Raw genomic sequence first — 16703 nt, forward strand, 5'->3', positions numbered from 1 at the left:
TTTTTGAAAATTTTAGAAAAGAAGAGTTTAAATCGATGAGTTATAATAATAAGACATCAAATTTGACATTTACTTGATAAGATTGCTAGGTTAACTCTATATGCACATTACATCAACTCACAGCAAAGCATCACAATTACAATCGATAGCGCTTGGGTTAATTTAACAGAAGCTGTACTTATTGTAATTATTTCATTGGATAATTTATAAAACATAAACTATATGATATGGAAGACAAAATCTATTTAGTATTCTGTAACATATTTAAAAGGATGGGGAGGGTAATTGAAAACTGGATTATCAGAAATATACTAATAAATATGATGGAAGAAAATCTCTTTTTTCTTTGAATATTAAATTACGACCTTTGAAAGATTTTTTTATTGAAAAACATTTTTTAAATTCTTCATCAAATTTATGGGATGAGATATGACCCTGTTTTACATATAGATTTGATAATTAAGATAACTCACAAAAATTAATCTATGGATTTATCTAAAGGCTTTTTTTTTAATGAAAAAAAAAAATTATAAAATGGCATGAAATATAAAGAATTTAGTTTAGCATTAGTTACATTGGTGTTAAGAGGTGATACAATTTGTAGAAAGGTGAAGAGATGGAAAATGAAAGACATATATTTTTACTTGCTGCTTAGAGCTTTAAATACATATACCACTTACAAACATCATATATTATTATGGTATTGGAAGACTAATATGCTATGTTCAGCCATGACATAGAACAACTATTCCCAAGTCCAACTAATATCTACAGGAAATCATATCCGTTGCTAAGAAAAACATAAATATTGCAATCCATTCAACTTCAATGTATTCTCATTCTTAACAGGAACACATGGAGGGCTGGAAGTGATGTAATCCTATATTTTTTCCTCTCTTTGCTACCTTATGCTCCTCCTCTTTTCTCAGGGATGGGGATAGGGAATTCTTACATTATCACAATCGACTAAGTTCTCCACCACTTCTCACCTATTTATTAAGTTCTGCCCATATCTTAATAGAAAATCTTTTTCTTACTTTTACGTATATCAGATAAGGTAGTTAGTTTATTCTAATCAAATTCATTTCTACTTTTCAAACCAGGTCATTTTTGTTGATTAGTGATGAATATTGGAATGAAAAGAAAGGATGCAAAACAAAACAAAACACAATCCTAGGATATCAATGACATCATTTCTACTACCCGAAGATCTTCTTTTCTTTTTTTCAAATTAAAATTTTGTTTTTGTTTTCTTTGTTTTTTCGTTTTTGTTTTTTGTTGTTTTTTTTTTTTGTTTTTTGTAGAACGCTTGAATTTGCTGGTGACTGCACCCTCTTGTCTACTTACCCTCCGCCTTCATCTATCGTGTCCAATTCATCGTATAAGTTTTCCTGGCTGCCGTACACCTCTGTTCTCAATCTGTGTTTTAGTCGGTAAACAAATGAAAAGGAATGGCAGAGAGGTCGAGGGGTGATTTTCCTCATGATGACAAAACAAACAAAAAAGGAGAGGATGCTAAGTACCATCCACATAAAAGTTATAAAAATAACCAACAGAAAATCACATGCAATAATAATGAAAAAAAAAAGAGGTAAACCAAATATGAATAAATATAAATATTTAAAATAAGGCTTATGTTGTGCTTCATTAAAGCTGGTGTTGTAAGCAATTGATTATGACCTTAGCCATCTATTTAAAAAAAATAATTTTATGCTGTATTTACAATTGATTTATTTTTTTAGTACAGTGTTTTGCCATTGTTTGAAATTGAAATTTTCTCTTCCTACATTTGCTTTATTATGAGAAAATGATTCTTATGGCTTCTGTACCATTATCATATTAAATCTATTGTAGCAATACAACAAAAACAAAGGGAAAAAAATGATTACAGTTTTTATTATTTGAAATTTTGATGTCATACATAATTATTGGCAACAAAAAAAAAAACACCAATAATAACCAAAAAAAATAAAAATATAATGCTTTAAAAAATTGCAGCTGATTGGGTATATAATTATCTTTATCTGAAACATATTAATAAATTCTAATACATTGAAACCGACAACCGATCTTCAATCAGTCGAAAACAAATCAATTTTAACTTTAAAAATCAGGAGTGCGTGGGAAAAGGTAAAGGGAGTAACTAAAACAGGGAGAGGATGGGAATCTCCTCATCACAAAAAGGATTAAAAACAATCGAACTATTCGGCTAAAAACTATTCCAAATGTTAAACCATGCAGGGGGGGTAATTCTAAATTGTCTGCGTTGGTAAAAAAATGGAAACCCCTTACATGTTTATAAGATCTGAGTGAAAGGTCCCAATGCATCCTGTGTCCATGCTTAAGCCGCCAAAAAGGTAGAGTATAACAATTTTATTCTGCTCCCAGTTACTCCATGTTGTGTTGTCAGAAATTCATATAAATATAAGGAGCCAATCTCCCTGAGCCATGTTTATAAGCAATGTACAAGTGTGCATTATATTTATTATACGAAGCCTCTCCATTTTCACACTTTCGTTAGTATTTTACGATCACCGGCTTCAGGCAGCCCCTATTGTTTTCTAAAAATAAAACCAATACTGACACACTGTCTTCCTGAAATTCGAAGACACAAAACTCAAATTCTAAATTACAGGCAAAAGACAGGGAGGGTTATCTGATTATTTCATGCCTGAAATAATATCTGACGGTTGATGTTTCTAAAAATGAAGTCAAACCTAAATGACTCTTAAGCTTACCCAACCAGCTAGACCTAACAAAGATATGACACTGATAAAAGAGAAAATCTGTCAATTAGTTTAACATGCATGAAAGTAAAGCGCTGGTTATACTAGGTGCACATCATAGCATACAGGTAGAAGCTTAAGGCTTGTGTTACGATACAACGAAAATAAAAGGGTCTGAGGCCAGTTCTGGTATGTTGGTTTATTTTGATCCTTAGTGACTGTGACAGGAAATGGCTGTTCTCTTACGATTTTTATACATATATTTTTTTTTTAATAATAAAATTGATATATATATGCATATATCATCACGTTAATTGTCCAGACTTAAAATAAATTCAATATGATCTACACTTTTCAAATGACATGGTTGGAAGACAGGAAAGCCATTTATTATTATATAGAAATTTAAAAGTTAACGTCAGTCATTCATTTCTTCAAAATATTGGTAATATAACCTTAATACAAGAATAGATAAAAAAAGAATAAGAAAAAATAAAAACTGTTCCTTTTTAATACCAAGACCAACTACAAAACCGAAACCCATAGAATTCAAATGCAGGCGGCGTTTTTTTGGTGCATTTACTTTTAGAAAAAAAATGGCTACTGAATCATACCTTGTGACACGAGGAATGCGTAAGCGAAGCTCATCTGTTTTGCTTTTCCCTGGTTCTAATTGCACGCATATGAAAAAGAAATAACAAAATTAATCTATCAATTAAATCAATCAATAAATCCGTGCTGATGGTGCCAAAAACTGAAAAGGGAGGAAAATTTTGAATTATTGCCTTTAAGCCCGATTATTTTTACAGCAGATCCGCGGATCCGAGGAAAACCATCAGCATTGATAAATTAATAAAAAATCATTTACAATATTTGATATTCATGATAACGATGATTTGGGAGATGATAGGAAAGCGAAAAATATGAAAGTAATGATGGATAATACTATCTAGAGAATGTAGGAATGTGAGGCCTGTGAATAAAATGAGCTATGCGTCAAAATACAATTTTTTTAAAGTAAATGCCAGGTTTCATTAAAATCTTTAACACATCTAATTCATTAAAAAGTTTGTGTCTGATTTTGTCCTAAAATAGACAGTATAATTCTAAATTATTAGACCCATAAAGCCGCTGTTCATCCCTGTTTCAATAGCATGAAATGGACAATAGCTATCTGCTTGCTACCCTTTGGATAGGACACTAGTGTATAGCAAAGTACTTTCTGCCAGATCTTACAGATCCAGCTACCCAATCACTGCGGGGGGGTGGGGGGGGTAGGGTCAGGGAAAAAAAACAACTCGACTTCACCCAAGATTGACCTCGGTCCCCTTGCATGTGAAGCAAATATTCTACCAACTCAGCTATCGGGGGCCCCAATAAGCTTTTAAAATGTAGCCTAAAGTGTCAAGAAACGAAGAAAAACAAACCTGATACACTACGAAGGAAATCATGCGCCTCATCCTTTGGTTGTCTCCTTTTTTTCTTTACGCCCAAATTACTAAAACGAAGAGAGGGATGAAAATTTCCAAGTTAACGACACGACATGGTAGAATAAATTATGAGATCTCTCTAATACTTACTAACTATCAATATCAAGTTAAATATAAAAGGGGGGAAAGGAAAGGGTGGACGTAATAATATAGTACTACATGGTTTCTGTCCATAAAGTCTGGACACAGTTAAGTTAAATATTTTTCAAAATAGTATTCAAAATTATTAATACATTTTTTTTTTAATCCACAGATCAATTATGGCTTTGACAAAAGAAGAGAGTTCATATTGAAGATATTATTTGAATACAATAAATAATGAAAATAAAACTTAATTTTAATGATATACCAAAAATATTCAACTATCCTATGTGTCCAGACTTTATGGACACCCTGTAGATTTCTATTAGTTTATTCAAATATTTTTGGTAGACCATTCCAAAATATTAATGATCCAAAACAATGTGCCAAAACTGTAAGTTTACTTCTTTTTTTTTTTCTTCTTTTTTTAAAATCTTTTCTTCTTCGTTTTGTTTTCTTTCTTTGTTTTTTTTTTTGTTGTTGTTTTTTTTAAAATTGTTTTCTTTTTTTTTTTTTTCTTTTTTTTGGTAACTTATGTCTTAAGTCCCTCCTTACCAGCCATTTTCAGGATTTTCCCCATAACTTCACATTTAACGTGCACAAAATATATTTTTTATCACTCTGACATAATAGCAGTAAAGTTCTTGCGATACATAATTTCTTTAGTAAAACATGCTCTACAACACACCGTTCATTTTCTTTGAATTTTAAGATGTACAAAAGAACTTTGAATACGAAAAATGTTGGTTGTATCGTAACGAATGTGACGATTTTCCTATAGTTGGTACGGAGAGGGTTAACGTCACTCGTCACTTACTCTAATAAAAAGGGGTGATCTAAAAGTTCTTTGGTTGTTGCTCTATTTTGTGGTTCTGGTTCAAAGCATCTGAGGGGAGAAAAATTTAAATTATGAATGATTGAACAAAGAGTAGAAATTATTTAAAAGTTTCATACACACACACACACACACACACACACACACACACACACACAGAATCCCACTACGAGGAATTCTCTCAAATGTTAAAATGAATTTTAAAAAATTATAACAGTGCAAGACAAAGGCTTTATAAGGGGAAAAAAAATCATCTCTCATTATTATAACTTTATATGAGTGTTTCCCTCCTAGCCAGGGACTGCGGCCAGGGCTAGGACAAAGACAAAAAGCAAGTTGGAAAAAGGACAAAAGGGGATAGAAGACACAGCAAGCGACCTCCCAGCGAACTTACGGAGGATAAAAGACCCCACCCAAAAAATATCTTCTTCCTATAGAATAAGAGAGGATAAAAGACCCCACCCAAAAAATAACTTCTTCCTATAGAATAAGAACAAGAATACCATCAATGACCCAATATGGGAAACTGAAATTCTAGGAATTTCTTGAACACAAGATAAATCATTGACTTTTCGCCCTTGGTAAAATAATTGTAGTCATCTGATGTCCGATTACTAATTTGAACTACACACGTTGAGTGTGTAGTGTTATCGTTCTTGCCTTGTGCATTTTCTATTATGTTATAATCTTATACTTGTCCTGTGCATATCATTATCTATGTCTCATTATATTTGGTTCATACTGATCATTGTACCTGTCTGCCTAGCACATGGCGGAATAGGGCATTGTTTCTTTATTTCAATAAAATTTGTTCAGGACATTTAAAAAAAATTTTTTTTTTTTTAATTGAGCTTTTATATAGGGCAATATCCACTTAACGTGCTCAAAGTGCTTTACAAAGGGTCCCTGGTCAACAGCAACATTTAACATGTAGGACGAGACATGACGCCGGTTAGGCGATAATACAATTTTTCGGACAAAGACAACGCTGTTAACGGCCAGGCACTCATTTTACACCTGAGTACGGTGAGAAAATGTGAGTATAGAGCCTTTTCCAAGGACTCAACTATGCATTGAGCGCGAGGCTCGAACCCAGGACCTTCCGAGTGTCATACCACTAGACCACATAGCCGCACAATGTTATATTAAATATATCACTGAAGGAATAAAATAAATAAAAATAAAATTCCCTTTATTCATCCCCAAGGGGAAATTTGTCTTTAGGGTCTATTCCAAGAGAAGACTGGAATAACCTAGGTGTCAGCCGCAGAGCAGCGCCGCAAAGTGAGCTAGGGCGAGGTGACTTGCTCAAGGCCACACAACGCAGCGGCGGGTGATTGAACTCAGTACCTTTCAGGTAGGAAGCAAAGACCGTGCTGCTGAGCCACGCTACCCCAAGACAATGGGGGGAAAAAAACTGACCTGAGCAAGAATTCTCTTGCTTTGGAAGACATTGTTTCTGGAATCTGTGGGTGCATTTTGAAAAAGCCAACCTTAAACATTGCAGCTTCAGGAGAACCCAACTGTGGATTTGAAAAATGAATTATTTTTTTTTACAAATACTTCTGTGAATTACATGCAATTTAATAATAAAAATTGTGGAATCATAAAAATCTGATAATAATAATAATAATATATACTTATTCATCCAAAAAAATGGAAATTCGTTTACAGAAGTGGCACGCATAAAAATGTATAAACACAAGAGAACTTAATATATTTGTGAAGGGGGTGATCGCCATCCTTCATAACTTTCTCCATTCATGGTCTTTGGCCTGTTTATGATCAACAAGTCTTTATTGAACAGTAAAGTTGCAACACGTCAAGTTCATTAATAATTTATGCATCAATTTGACCTTTTGTTAATATTAACAATGTTGAATTCTTATATCATCTATGCACTGATCTTCTGTTTGTAATAACATGTACATAACAAGGAAATTCAAAGGTCTTTAGAGAAAGTAAAAGTCTTTAGGGAAAGTAAAAGTGTTTTTTTTATGGGCTTGAAATAAACCCACCTTTAAATAAATCGTGAAATGAACTAATTCTAACCATTTTTTCATGCTATAAAATATAAATTGAAAGCTGCATGTCTGAAGTATCAAAAAATGTAAATTAATTAATTTTGTTAAATATATTTGGTGCCAAAATTGATTAAGGTTGCAACCGCATGTCCCATAAACACAATTCTTTTTACTACAGTAGCCAGCCCTCTTATTTAAACATTATTAATTTTCCTAACATAAAAATACTTTTAAAAAATGAAACGCTGACAATGTTTGCTGAAAGAAACTTAGCTGGGTCATTTTTTTTTTTTACATAGAAAAAAATTATAGTATAGCCCACTTGTCCTTTATACTGTCCAAATGCGACTAATGGTTGATTGACACGACTTAATACAATCCACTAACCTCAATGAATGGTGGTTTACCAGTAGCCATTTCAATCACAGTACAACCAAGAGACCAGATATCAGCCTGTTATAGGAAGAAAAAGGAGGGAGAAAACATTGATGATGATGTTGTCCTACCAATTGGATGCATGCCTAGGTGCTTGAACCTGATGCAGCTGTTGTTTTTGTTTTTAAGGGTTTTACGGCGCTTGCAACACATTTAGGTCATATCAGCGCCAGTAAAAAGGAAGAAAATGGGATAGTAAAAAAGTTCTAGAATTACAATTAAAGCACCCAAGAAAAAGTAAGACAAAGGGGAATTGGTTCAAATAGGAAACAGATGTAGATTCCAAGAGTATGCTATCAAAGTACCTATGAGATTTTATTTTTTTTTTAATTTTTTTTTTTTTTAAACCTCAGGAATGGGAGACACCCAATGTTTGTCGTTGCTTTGCCAATTAAGAAGTATCTCCGTCTTTTAAATACGACAATAAACAGGTATAGGTATATTGACCTTAAAAAAGGAAAAAAAAAAAGAAAAAATAAGAGATTTAGATATGAGTACTTACAGGAGGCCCATAGCCCCGATTTCCTTTGTCAATAACTTCAGGTGCCATGTACTGAATTGTGCCTAAAGATAAAAATGAAAACAAAAATATATATCAACATGTATTAGGAGTATGCGTTAGTCCCCTGGGTGTATCCAACACAAGGAACAATATCATCATGATGACAACACACATGTCGTGTAAACGATATTGTTTTACAATGTGTAACCAAATGACAAATTGCCACATTTTTGAGGACAATAAAGATTTATTATTATTATTATTATTATTATTATTATTATTTATTATTATATTATTATTATTATTATTATTATTATTATTATTATTATTATTATTATCATGTTTTGAGCTCAACAAGTGAACAAAACTGAAAAAAGGACACAATTCATAAAAGCCGAGTGGGGTAATGTGTGTTAGGTGCCTTATCCAATGACACAACACTAGGACCAGAATTTTCTACGACTGCTGTCACCCATCCAGCCACTGACCATTAGAATTCTTGTTACCCTTTGGATAGATTTCCAAGTTTGTCATAAAATACTTTCAACCAGATCTAACAGACTTAGCTACCCAATTACAGCTGGGTAGACAGAGGAAACTGTGGGCAAAATATTTCCAAAAGGACATATAGTTGAAGTGCCAACTCAAATCTAATTTAGGTCATGTTGTGAGTCCAAGCTTGTGATACTAAACCACAGCCACACAGACCAGTGGAACTCAAGTTTTGAGATTGAGCTTTATTAAGCTTTATATAGCCTAATATCCACTAAATGTGCTCAAAGCGCTTTACAAGGGGTCCCTGGTCAACAGCAACATTTAACATGTAGGACGGGACATGACGCCTGTTAGGCAATATTACAATTTTTCGGTAAAGACAAAGCTGTCAACAGCCAGGTACTCATTTTACACCAGAGTATGGTGAGAGAAAGTGAGTAAAGAGCCTTTTCCAAGGACTCAACTATGCCCCGAGGACCTTCCGATCTGAAAGCGAGTGTCATACCACAAGACCACATAGCCGAGATCATTGTAACCTGTCTAAACATACTAAACATCATTTGGCTTTGATATAAGATGAGAAACCACACTGTGCAGCTTCTAATGACAAGTTCAAATACTCAACTAATGTAGAATAATAATAATAATAATAATAATAATAATAATATAATAATAATAATAATAATAATAATATAATAATAATAATAAAATACACATTTATACAGCGCTCATTCTCGTGTAAAACACAAGCTCTGGGCACTTTACAATATAAATTATCAATTTCAAGTGAAAAAAAAAACAAAAACAAAAAAATGCAATGCAATGAATTATATTATTTATTAATCATTACTAATGTAGTATATGAAAATATATTTTGCCCAAAATGATTTGCAAATTCTTGCAGATTGCACCGTAACATTATTTTGAAATCCCTTCTTTTACATCAAATTTTTAAAAAGATGTAATAAAGATTATCTTAAATATGTAATAAGCAACATTGATCATTAAAAGGAAAATTAATACAGAGAATGTCAACACTTAACATAAATGGGGCTGGTTTAAATTCAGAGTAATTTCTTTCTGACCCCTCTAACCAAACAGAAACGAATCAGTGATTAGGTTTGCTTAATATAGAATGAACATTTCAAAAGACAAAGATGTAGCTCTCCATCTCTCACTACGGAAACGTGTAGAAACTTAGACATTAAACGTGGAATCAGAACGCCTGAAAATAGGAATTTCACCTTTTTAACAGCCCCCCCCCCCCCCTTACCTCTTCCCCCCCCCCCCCCCCCCCCTTACCTCTTCTAAGTCATTTTTCTACTTACCATTACCATCGTTTTTTTGTGGGTTTTTTTCGAAAATCTGAATTTTAGAGACTATGGCGGAATAATACAAAAAGAAAGAGTGAAAATAAGGAACGATTCCGCCAAAAGTGGAAGGGTTGGCAGGTATGTATTACCAGCAAATGTGTCAGCCACAGGATTGATCCCCGACAGTCTTTTAGAGGTGCCAAAATCTGAAATCTTAAGGACGCCGCTGTATGTATTGACAAGGACATTATCTCCTTTGATATCTCTGTGAACGATTTTGTTGTCATGCTGGATGAAGAAATAAAATGTTTAAGTAAGGGCAAATGATGTCATTGTGACAATCCATAAATGGAATATAAATTAATAGAGACAATGTAAAAGAGACATAAATGTAATGATGCTTTAATGTGTTTGATTACATCTTGGAGCTTAAAATATAAATCTTCTTTTCTTTAATTTCTTTTAAGGGTTTTACGGCGCTTGCAACACGTTAAGGTAATGTCAGCGCCAGTAAAAAGGAAGACAATGGGTTTATAAAAAGTTGTAGAATTATAATTAAAGAGGAAAGGGGAATTGGTTAAAATAGGAAACAGAGGTAGATTCCAAGAGCACACTATCAAAGCGAGTGTGAATAAAGAGCCTTTTACAAGGACTCAAATTCGTATCGCCTACAGCCTGATCTGAACCATGGACTTATCTGTCTGAAGACGAGTGGCATACTACAAGTCAAAATTTCTATTGCATTAAAAAAAAAAAATGTTTAAAAATTGAGCTTTATATAGCGCAATATCCACTAAATGATAATAATAATAATAATAATAATAATAATAATAATAATAATAATAATAATAATAATAATAATAATAATAATAATAATAATAATCTTTATTGTCCATAAATATGACAATTTGCCATTTAGTTACACTTGTTATAACTTTATATGATAACTATAACATTGAACAGATATTTCTCTCTCTCTCTCTCTCTCTCTCTCTCTCTCTCCTCTCTCTCTCTCTCTCTCTCTCTCTCTCTCTCTCTCTCCTCTCGTTCTTTCACGCGTGCGATATACACAACATAAACATATTCATTTCATTTTCAATTCGTTACATTTTCAGCAATTCAACACCAAATATTATCATCCTTATCAATTGGTCACTTAATCTAACATTAAATAAATTAATCAGTTAATCAGTCAACGAATCAATCCTTGGTTTTTCTGTACCATGTGCTCAAAGCGCTTTACAAGGGGTCCCTGGTCAACAGCAACATTTAACATGTAGGACAGGACATAACGCCTGTTAGACAATATTACAATTTTTCGGACAAAGACAACACTGTTAACGGCCAGGTACTCATTTTACACCTGAGTATGGTGAGAGAATGTGAGTAAAGAGCTCGAACCCAGGACCTTCCGATCCGAAAGCAAGTGTCATACCACTAGACCACATAGACGCACAAGATCATGAAAAGGCTTACCAGATATTTGAGACCATCTAGGATTTGTCTTGTATAATATGCAATGGTCGCTTCATTTTCCTTCAGAGCACCCCACTTTGATCTCAGTAAGTCGGATAAACTTCCTGAAAAATCCATTTAAATCATTATTCATTTTGGTGGGTTTACACTGTACAAAATACTGTCTCAAAAGATGTATGACCACAGATTATATTCATTAACAAAGTGTGGTATGAACAACTCAACTTAATTAGATAATCGTGTATAACATTATTATAAAATAAGAATATAGTATAGAATGCATATAAGTTGGTAACATCTGGGATGATCGAAGGAAAAAGGAAGACAAAGAATGACTTATTTAAATAACCTAAGAATGGCCAAATGTGATATTAAAAGCAACACAGATTTCATGCGCATCGCAGAGGATCGTGATTCGTGGAGACAGCTGACCGGCAATGTGCTCAAGAGTACAAGCCACGATGGATGACGATGATCCTTAATTACTTTTTAACAGTTTTATGAGACACGGTGGATGCATATGACTTGCTCAATTATGTCGAACTCAAAAACTCAAACTTCTAACTACTCCTGCCATTCAAATGCACCAGCTTTTGTTTCTTTCACCCAAAAAGGTACCATTTAACATTTAAGAGTATCAACCAGGCAAAACAATCAGTTTATTGTTTTGTTTTGTTTCTTTTTAAGGGTTTTACGGCGCTTGCAACACATTTAGGTTATATAAGCGCCAGTAAAAAGGAAGAAAATGGGATAGTACAAAGTTCTAGAATTACAATTAAAGCACACAAGAAAAGGTAAGACAAAGGGGAATTGGTTCAAATAGGAAACAGATGTAGATTACAAGAGTACACTATCAAAGTACTTAGTTTGAGATCACCTATAAGTCTCATCAAGACACAAGCACAAAATCCAATACATTCAAAATAACAAATATAATAATACATAACAGAGAGATGATTTACAAGGAAAAAATATAATCTCCCAAAACAATATCTAAGCATTTTACTGTTTCCCTTTCAGCTAGGACTCCGGCCAGGATAAAACCAAGTAATCTCATTTTTTTTTTTGTTTGTTGCTTTAGGTCTCTTCCAACACAATTGAGGTTATATGAGAGACCGCTGAAACAAAAAAAAACAAGCAATCTAACAAAAATAGTACAAATGTAAATCAAAATCATAACCTAAAGATATCATAAGCTAAATTATAAATAACCAAACAGGCAGAAGATTTACAGAAAAAAAATATCCCCTGTCAAAAATACAATCACAAACCAAAGAAGCAGGATAGGCTAGTAAAGAGAAGAAGAAACGACATCACTATCGGATCGTACACCCATGCGAACATCATAGGTATATGATTCAAGGTGATGCTCCCATCCAACCACCCGCATAATCTCATTTCAAGACAAAGACAGAAAGCATGTTGAAAAACAGATAGAAGACACAGTATGTACCCCCCTGCCCACTATGGGAGAAACAATCAGTGGCAAGTTTTTGTTATACAGGAGAGCTGTGAAACATTAAGCTATACGCAATATAAACAACAATTTTAAAATACTACACAAACAAACGACATGAACAGATGGGTGTGAAACTTTCCATTTATATGAAAAATAATAATAATAAGTTTTAAAAGCTGTGACTGAGAGGTACAAACCTCCTGGTACTTGCTCCATAAAAATCTTGAACATCCCATCTTCACTGGATGACCCCAAGTAGCGCACAATGTTTTTATGGTTGAGTCTCATATGTAACTTGATCTCCTCGTGAAGGGGTTGTACTTCTCTGGAAGGATGTTATTGAAGAAAAGGATTATAAAATAAAATAAACAAATAAAAAATAAAAATAAAATTCCCTTTATTCATTCCCATGGGGGAATTTGTCATTCAGGCCTATTCCAAAGAAAACGAGGAATTTGTTAAAAATTAATAAAAATGAAGGTAAAACAATTGAATTGAATTGAAAATGTCAACGATTATGGAACTACCACCCCCCCCCCCCCCCCCCCCCCCCCACACCCCAAAGTTTAGGCACCTTAGCATTTAGCCCTTGTTATATTTTTTACATACATATTTTTCTATACGTGTGTGTCGTGTAGCCAACTTTTGACTTTGTCCAAAGATGTACAACTGAAAGATTTTATACGACTTTATGAGCTCAAATCATCGACATTTCACATTATGCTGAATATGTCCTCCACAAGGAATAGATATTGTAATGCGTTTAGTCCATTGTGATGTAACAGTTGTTATAACTCTTTAAAAACATATGGTGATGTATTTATTGTATATTGACATCATTTAGCTTGACTCACGTTCTATAATTTAACTTTAAATAACAAACAAGTATGAAATCGAGGGAAAGGAGGCATTAAAAGACAGCAGAAAATGAAGTGAGTTTATTTCTACCATTATGAGAATTCTTACTGTTGATATTTTTCGGGCACTTCTTTGACAGCAATTTTGACTTGGGTTTTCCTGTCCCTCGCAGCATACACAGCACCGTATGTGCCGCGGCCTAAAAGCATGCGATTGCCCTTCTCATCCAGATCATATTCATACTACAAATTTAAACAAAAGAGAATGTTTAAATCATTTGTTTTCCTATACAATACCTGTACTTTTGTCTTGGTCAATAACAAAAAAAAAGAAGAAGCTAATTATCTTCAGCATCGGACATCATCAAGATACGATTAATCAGTGCTGATGGTGCCAAAAACTGAAAAGGGAGGAAAATTTCGAATGATTGCCTTTAAGCCCCATTATTTTTACAGCATTCATCCCCCCCCCCGCCCCACACACACACACACACACACACACACACACACACACACACACACACATTTTTAGAGCAATTGAGATGATAAATCATCATTGATACTCTAGCTAATTTCTAGAGAGTGGGAAACTGTCACCTATTTGTTCCACCACACATCAAATCTCTCTGCCAGTACATTTCATTGAGGGAAATATAAATTTTTTAAAAAGAGGAAATTCCTCCTCTGACTCAAATATCGCGGATTTCCGCAGATCCGAGGAAAACCATCAGCATTGATTAATAAAGTCAAAAAATGAAAAGCATTTATCTATTATTATTAGGTAATCTATCCTGAAAATTTTACTTTGTGAATGAAATGGTAAAGTCTCAATAACAAGTGGTAAATAAAACATTACTTGAATTGATATCAAACTTGTACTTAAAGCGTAAGAAAATAATTGATCCAGAGAGACCTTCAACTCTTTAACCCTTTCATAATCTGTTTTCAACTTTTCATGAAAGAGGCACTGAGTGGATAAGGGATCGCCCCTCCACCCAGGACACCCAGGTTTGAGCCCAACTATCAGCATCGTGTCTTTTCCTTGAGAAAGACATTTGTGTGCATCCCTGACATAATCAGTTGCATGGTGAAAATTTTTGTTTCCGTTTATTTTTTTTTTTTGTTTTTTTTTTTCATTTTTTGAAAGCCCAATTTTTCCTGAGCATTTTAATCTTTATTTGAAGCAAATCGGGTGATATTTCATGAAGTTATGGTCATATGCATGGGCTAGGGTGTGAAACCCTAATTTTGAGAAAATCGCTTCCAAAGTTGACAAGAGTTGATATTAAGTATAATAATTACCTTCATAAAAAAAAAAAAAATATATATATATTTAGGAGTAGAATTCAATTAAAATATTTCATCAATATGTAGAAAAATGTTTGATTTAATGATTTTTGATGAGAACTCTTTTTCCATAAAAAACGACCTCTTGACTAAAATTGTCAATATCTCTATTTGAATCTTTTCACCATGCGACTGATTATCTCAGGGACGCCCACATTTATTCCCTACTGTTAACTTTCCAGCGCTGAACTGTGGCTGACATCTGGATTATCTCCGTCTTTTCTTGAAATTGACCCTATGTTTTTGTTTGTTTTTAAGGTTTTACAGCGCTTGCAACACATTAAGGTCATATCAGCACCTGTAAAAAGGAAGATTATGGGATAGTAAAAAGTTGTAGAATTACAATTAAAGCATCCAAGAATAAGGCAGACGAAGGGGAATTGGTTCAAATAGGGAACAGATGTAGATTCCAAGAGCACACTATCAAAGTCCTTAGTTTGAGATCACCTAAAAGTCTCATCCAGACACAAGCACAGGTCCCCACTAAGAGGAATACACTCAAATGTTTACAAATCATATATAATACATAAACAAAACATAATATAGTGCATAACAGAGAGATGATTTACAAGGAAAGAAATATCATCTCTCAAAACTAACATTTGACTGTTTCCCTCCCAGCTAGGGTATCTGGCCAGTGCCAGGACAAAACCAAGTAATCTCATTCAAAGACAAAGAAAGAAAGCATGTTGGAAAACAGATATAGGGGGATAGAAGACGCAGTAAGTACCTCCCTGCCCACTATGGGAGGTCAGGAACCCCACCCAGAAATTGACCCTAAAGAATAATATCCCCTGAAAACAGAAGACAATTTCTTTCTTTCTTTCTTTTCTTTTTTTTTTTTTTTCTGACTTACATCGACAACGTCATCGATGCTGTCTTCAATGAGAATGTCAGGACTTGTAGCTAGACTCCCCATCATGGAATAAAACCTGGAATGAATTAAAGAGGGATTCTACTTTATATTTTGAATTATTGTAGAGAGAATTAAACTTGAATTAGCACATAGCCTAAATTGCCCCTTTAAAAACCTTATTAAACCTGATACACTTAACATGGCCCATTTCTTTAAATAATTTTTTTAAAATTCAATACTAAAGAAAAAAAAATACATTGGTAAAAAAAAAACAAGAAAAAAGTTTTGTTTTCACCTTCCGACATGATAAAAGATGAATGTTTAAATAAAAAAGTCAAATATGTGCACTATATTAAACAAATTGTTCCTCCTCCAATCAGAATTTTTTTTAAAAGATAATACGAACCTTGTAGCTTGATTATCAGTGGAAAAGAATATATGGTAGTCGTCATCTGATATATCTTGAAAATACAAGAAAACAGCTCTGGCATCTCTTTTGTAGACGCTAAGATGGTTTGAAAACAAACAAAACAAAAAATTAATTCAAATTAGATTTTCCTCGTGCGCATGAAGATGGGCTTGCATTTCTTTTATTTTAGAAATCAAGCATTCTGCCCAAATTTTATAAAGTGGGGAAAGTTTATGCTTTAATATTGACTACATATTATCATTATTATTATTATTATTATTATTATTATTATTATTATTATTATTATTATATTATTATTATTATATTATTATTATTATTATTATTATCATTATTATTACTATTATCATTATCATTATTATTAATATTATTAATATTAT

At 33.2% G+C, this 16703-nt stretch overlaps 1 protein-coding gene across 7 annotated transcripts in view; it reads right to left on the minus strand.

The window, feature by feature from the left end:
• The window catches only part of LOC144967056 (mitogen-activated protein kinase kinase kinase 15-like), a 74879-nt gene that overhangs the window by 38789 nt on the left and 19387 nt on the right, over positions 1 to 16703 (minus strand). For 4 of the 7 annotated variants that reach the window (XM_078903841.1, XM_078903843.1, XM_078903842.1 and 1 more), the window contains exons 16-28: positions 16303 to 16401; positions 15897 to 15972; positions 13803 to 13936; positions 13034 to 13161; positions 11378 to 11481; positions 10051 to 10189; positions 8094 to 8155; positions 7544 to 7609; positions 6555 to 6655; positions 5115 to 5183; positions 4154 to 4224; positions 3341 to 3395; positions 1348 to 1419 (exon numbers count right to left, since the gene is read on the minus strand). In XM_078903841.1, the coding sequence (XP_078759967.1) occupies positions 1348 to 1419; positions 3341 to 3395; positions 4154 to 4224; positions 5115 to 5183; positions 6555 to 6655; positions 7544 to 7609; positions 8094 to 8155; positions 10051 to 10189; positions 11378 to 11481; positions 13034 to 13161; positions 13803 to 13936; positions 15897 to 15972; positions 16303 to 16401 (1176 nt within the window). The remainder of the gene's footprint in view (positions 1 to 1347; positions 1420 to 3340; positions 3396 to 4153; positions 4225 to 5114; positions 5184 to 6554; positions 6656 to 7543; positions 7610 to 8093; positions 8156 to 10050; positions 10190 to 11377; positions 11482 to 13033; positions 13162 to 13802; positions 13937 to 15896; positions 15973 to 16302; positions 16402 to 16703) is intronic. The other 3 variants (XM_078903846.1, XM_078903845.1, XM_078903844.1) reach the window with 1 other exon arrangement.

The sequence above is a fragment of the Berghia stephanieae genome, chromosome 3 (assembly GCF_034508935.2).
Source record: "Berghia stephanieae isolate SIO BIC M18660-M18661 chromosome 3, UCSD_Bste_1.3, whole genome shotgun sequence".
NCBI classification, from domain to species: domain Eukaryota; kingdom Metazoa; phylum Mollusca; class Gastropoda; order Nudibranchia; family Aeolidiidae; genus Berghia; species Berghia stephanieae.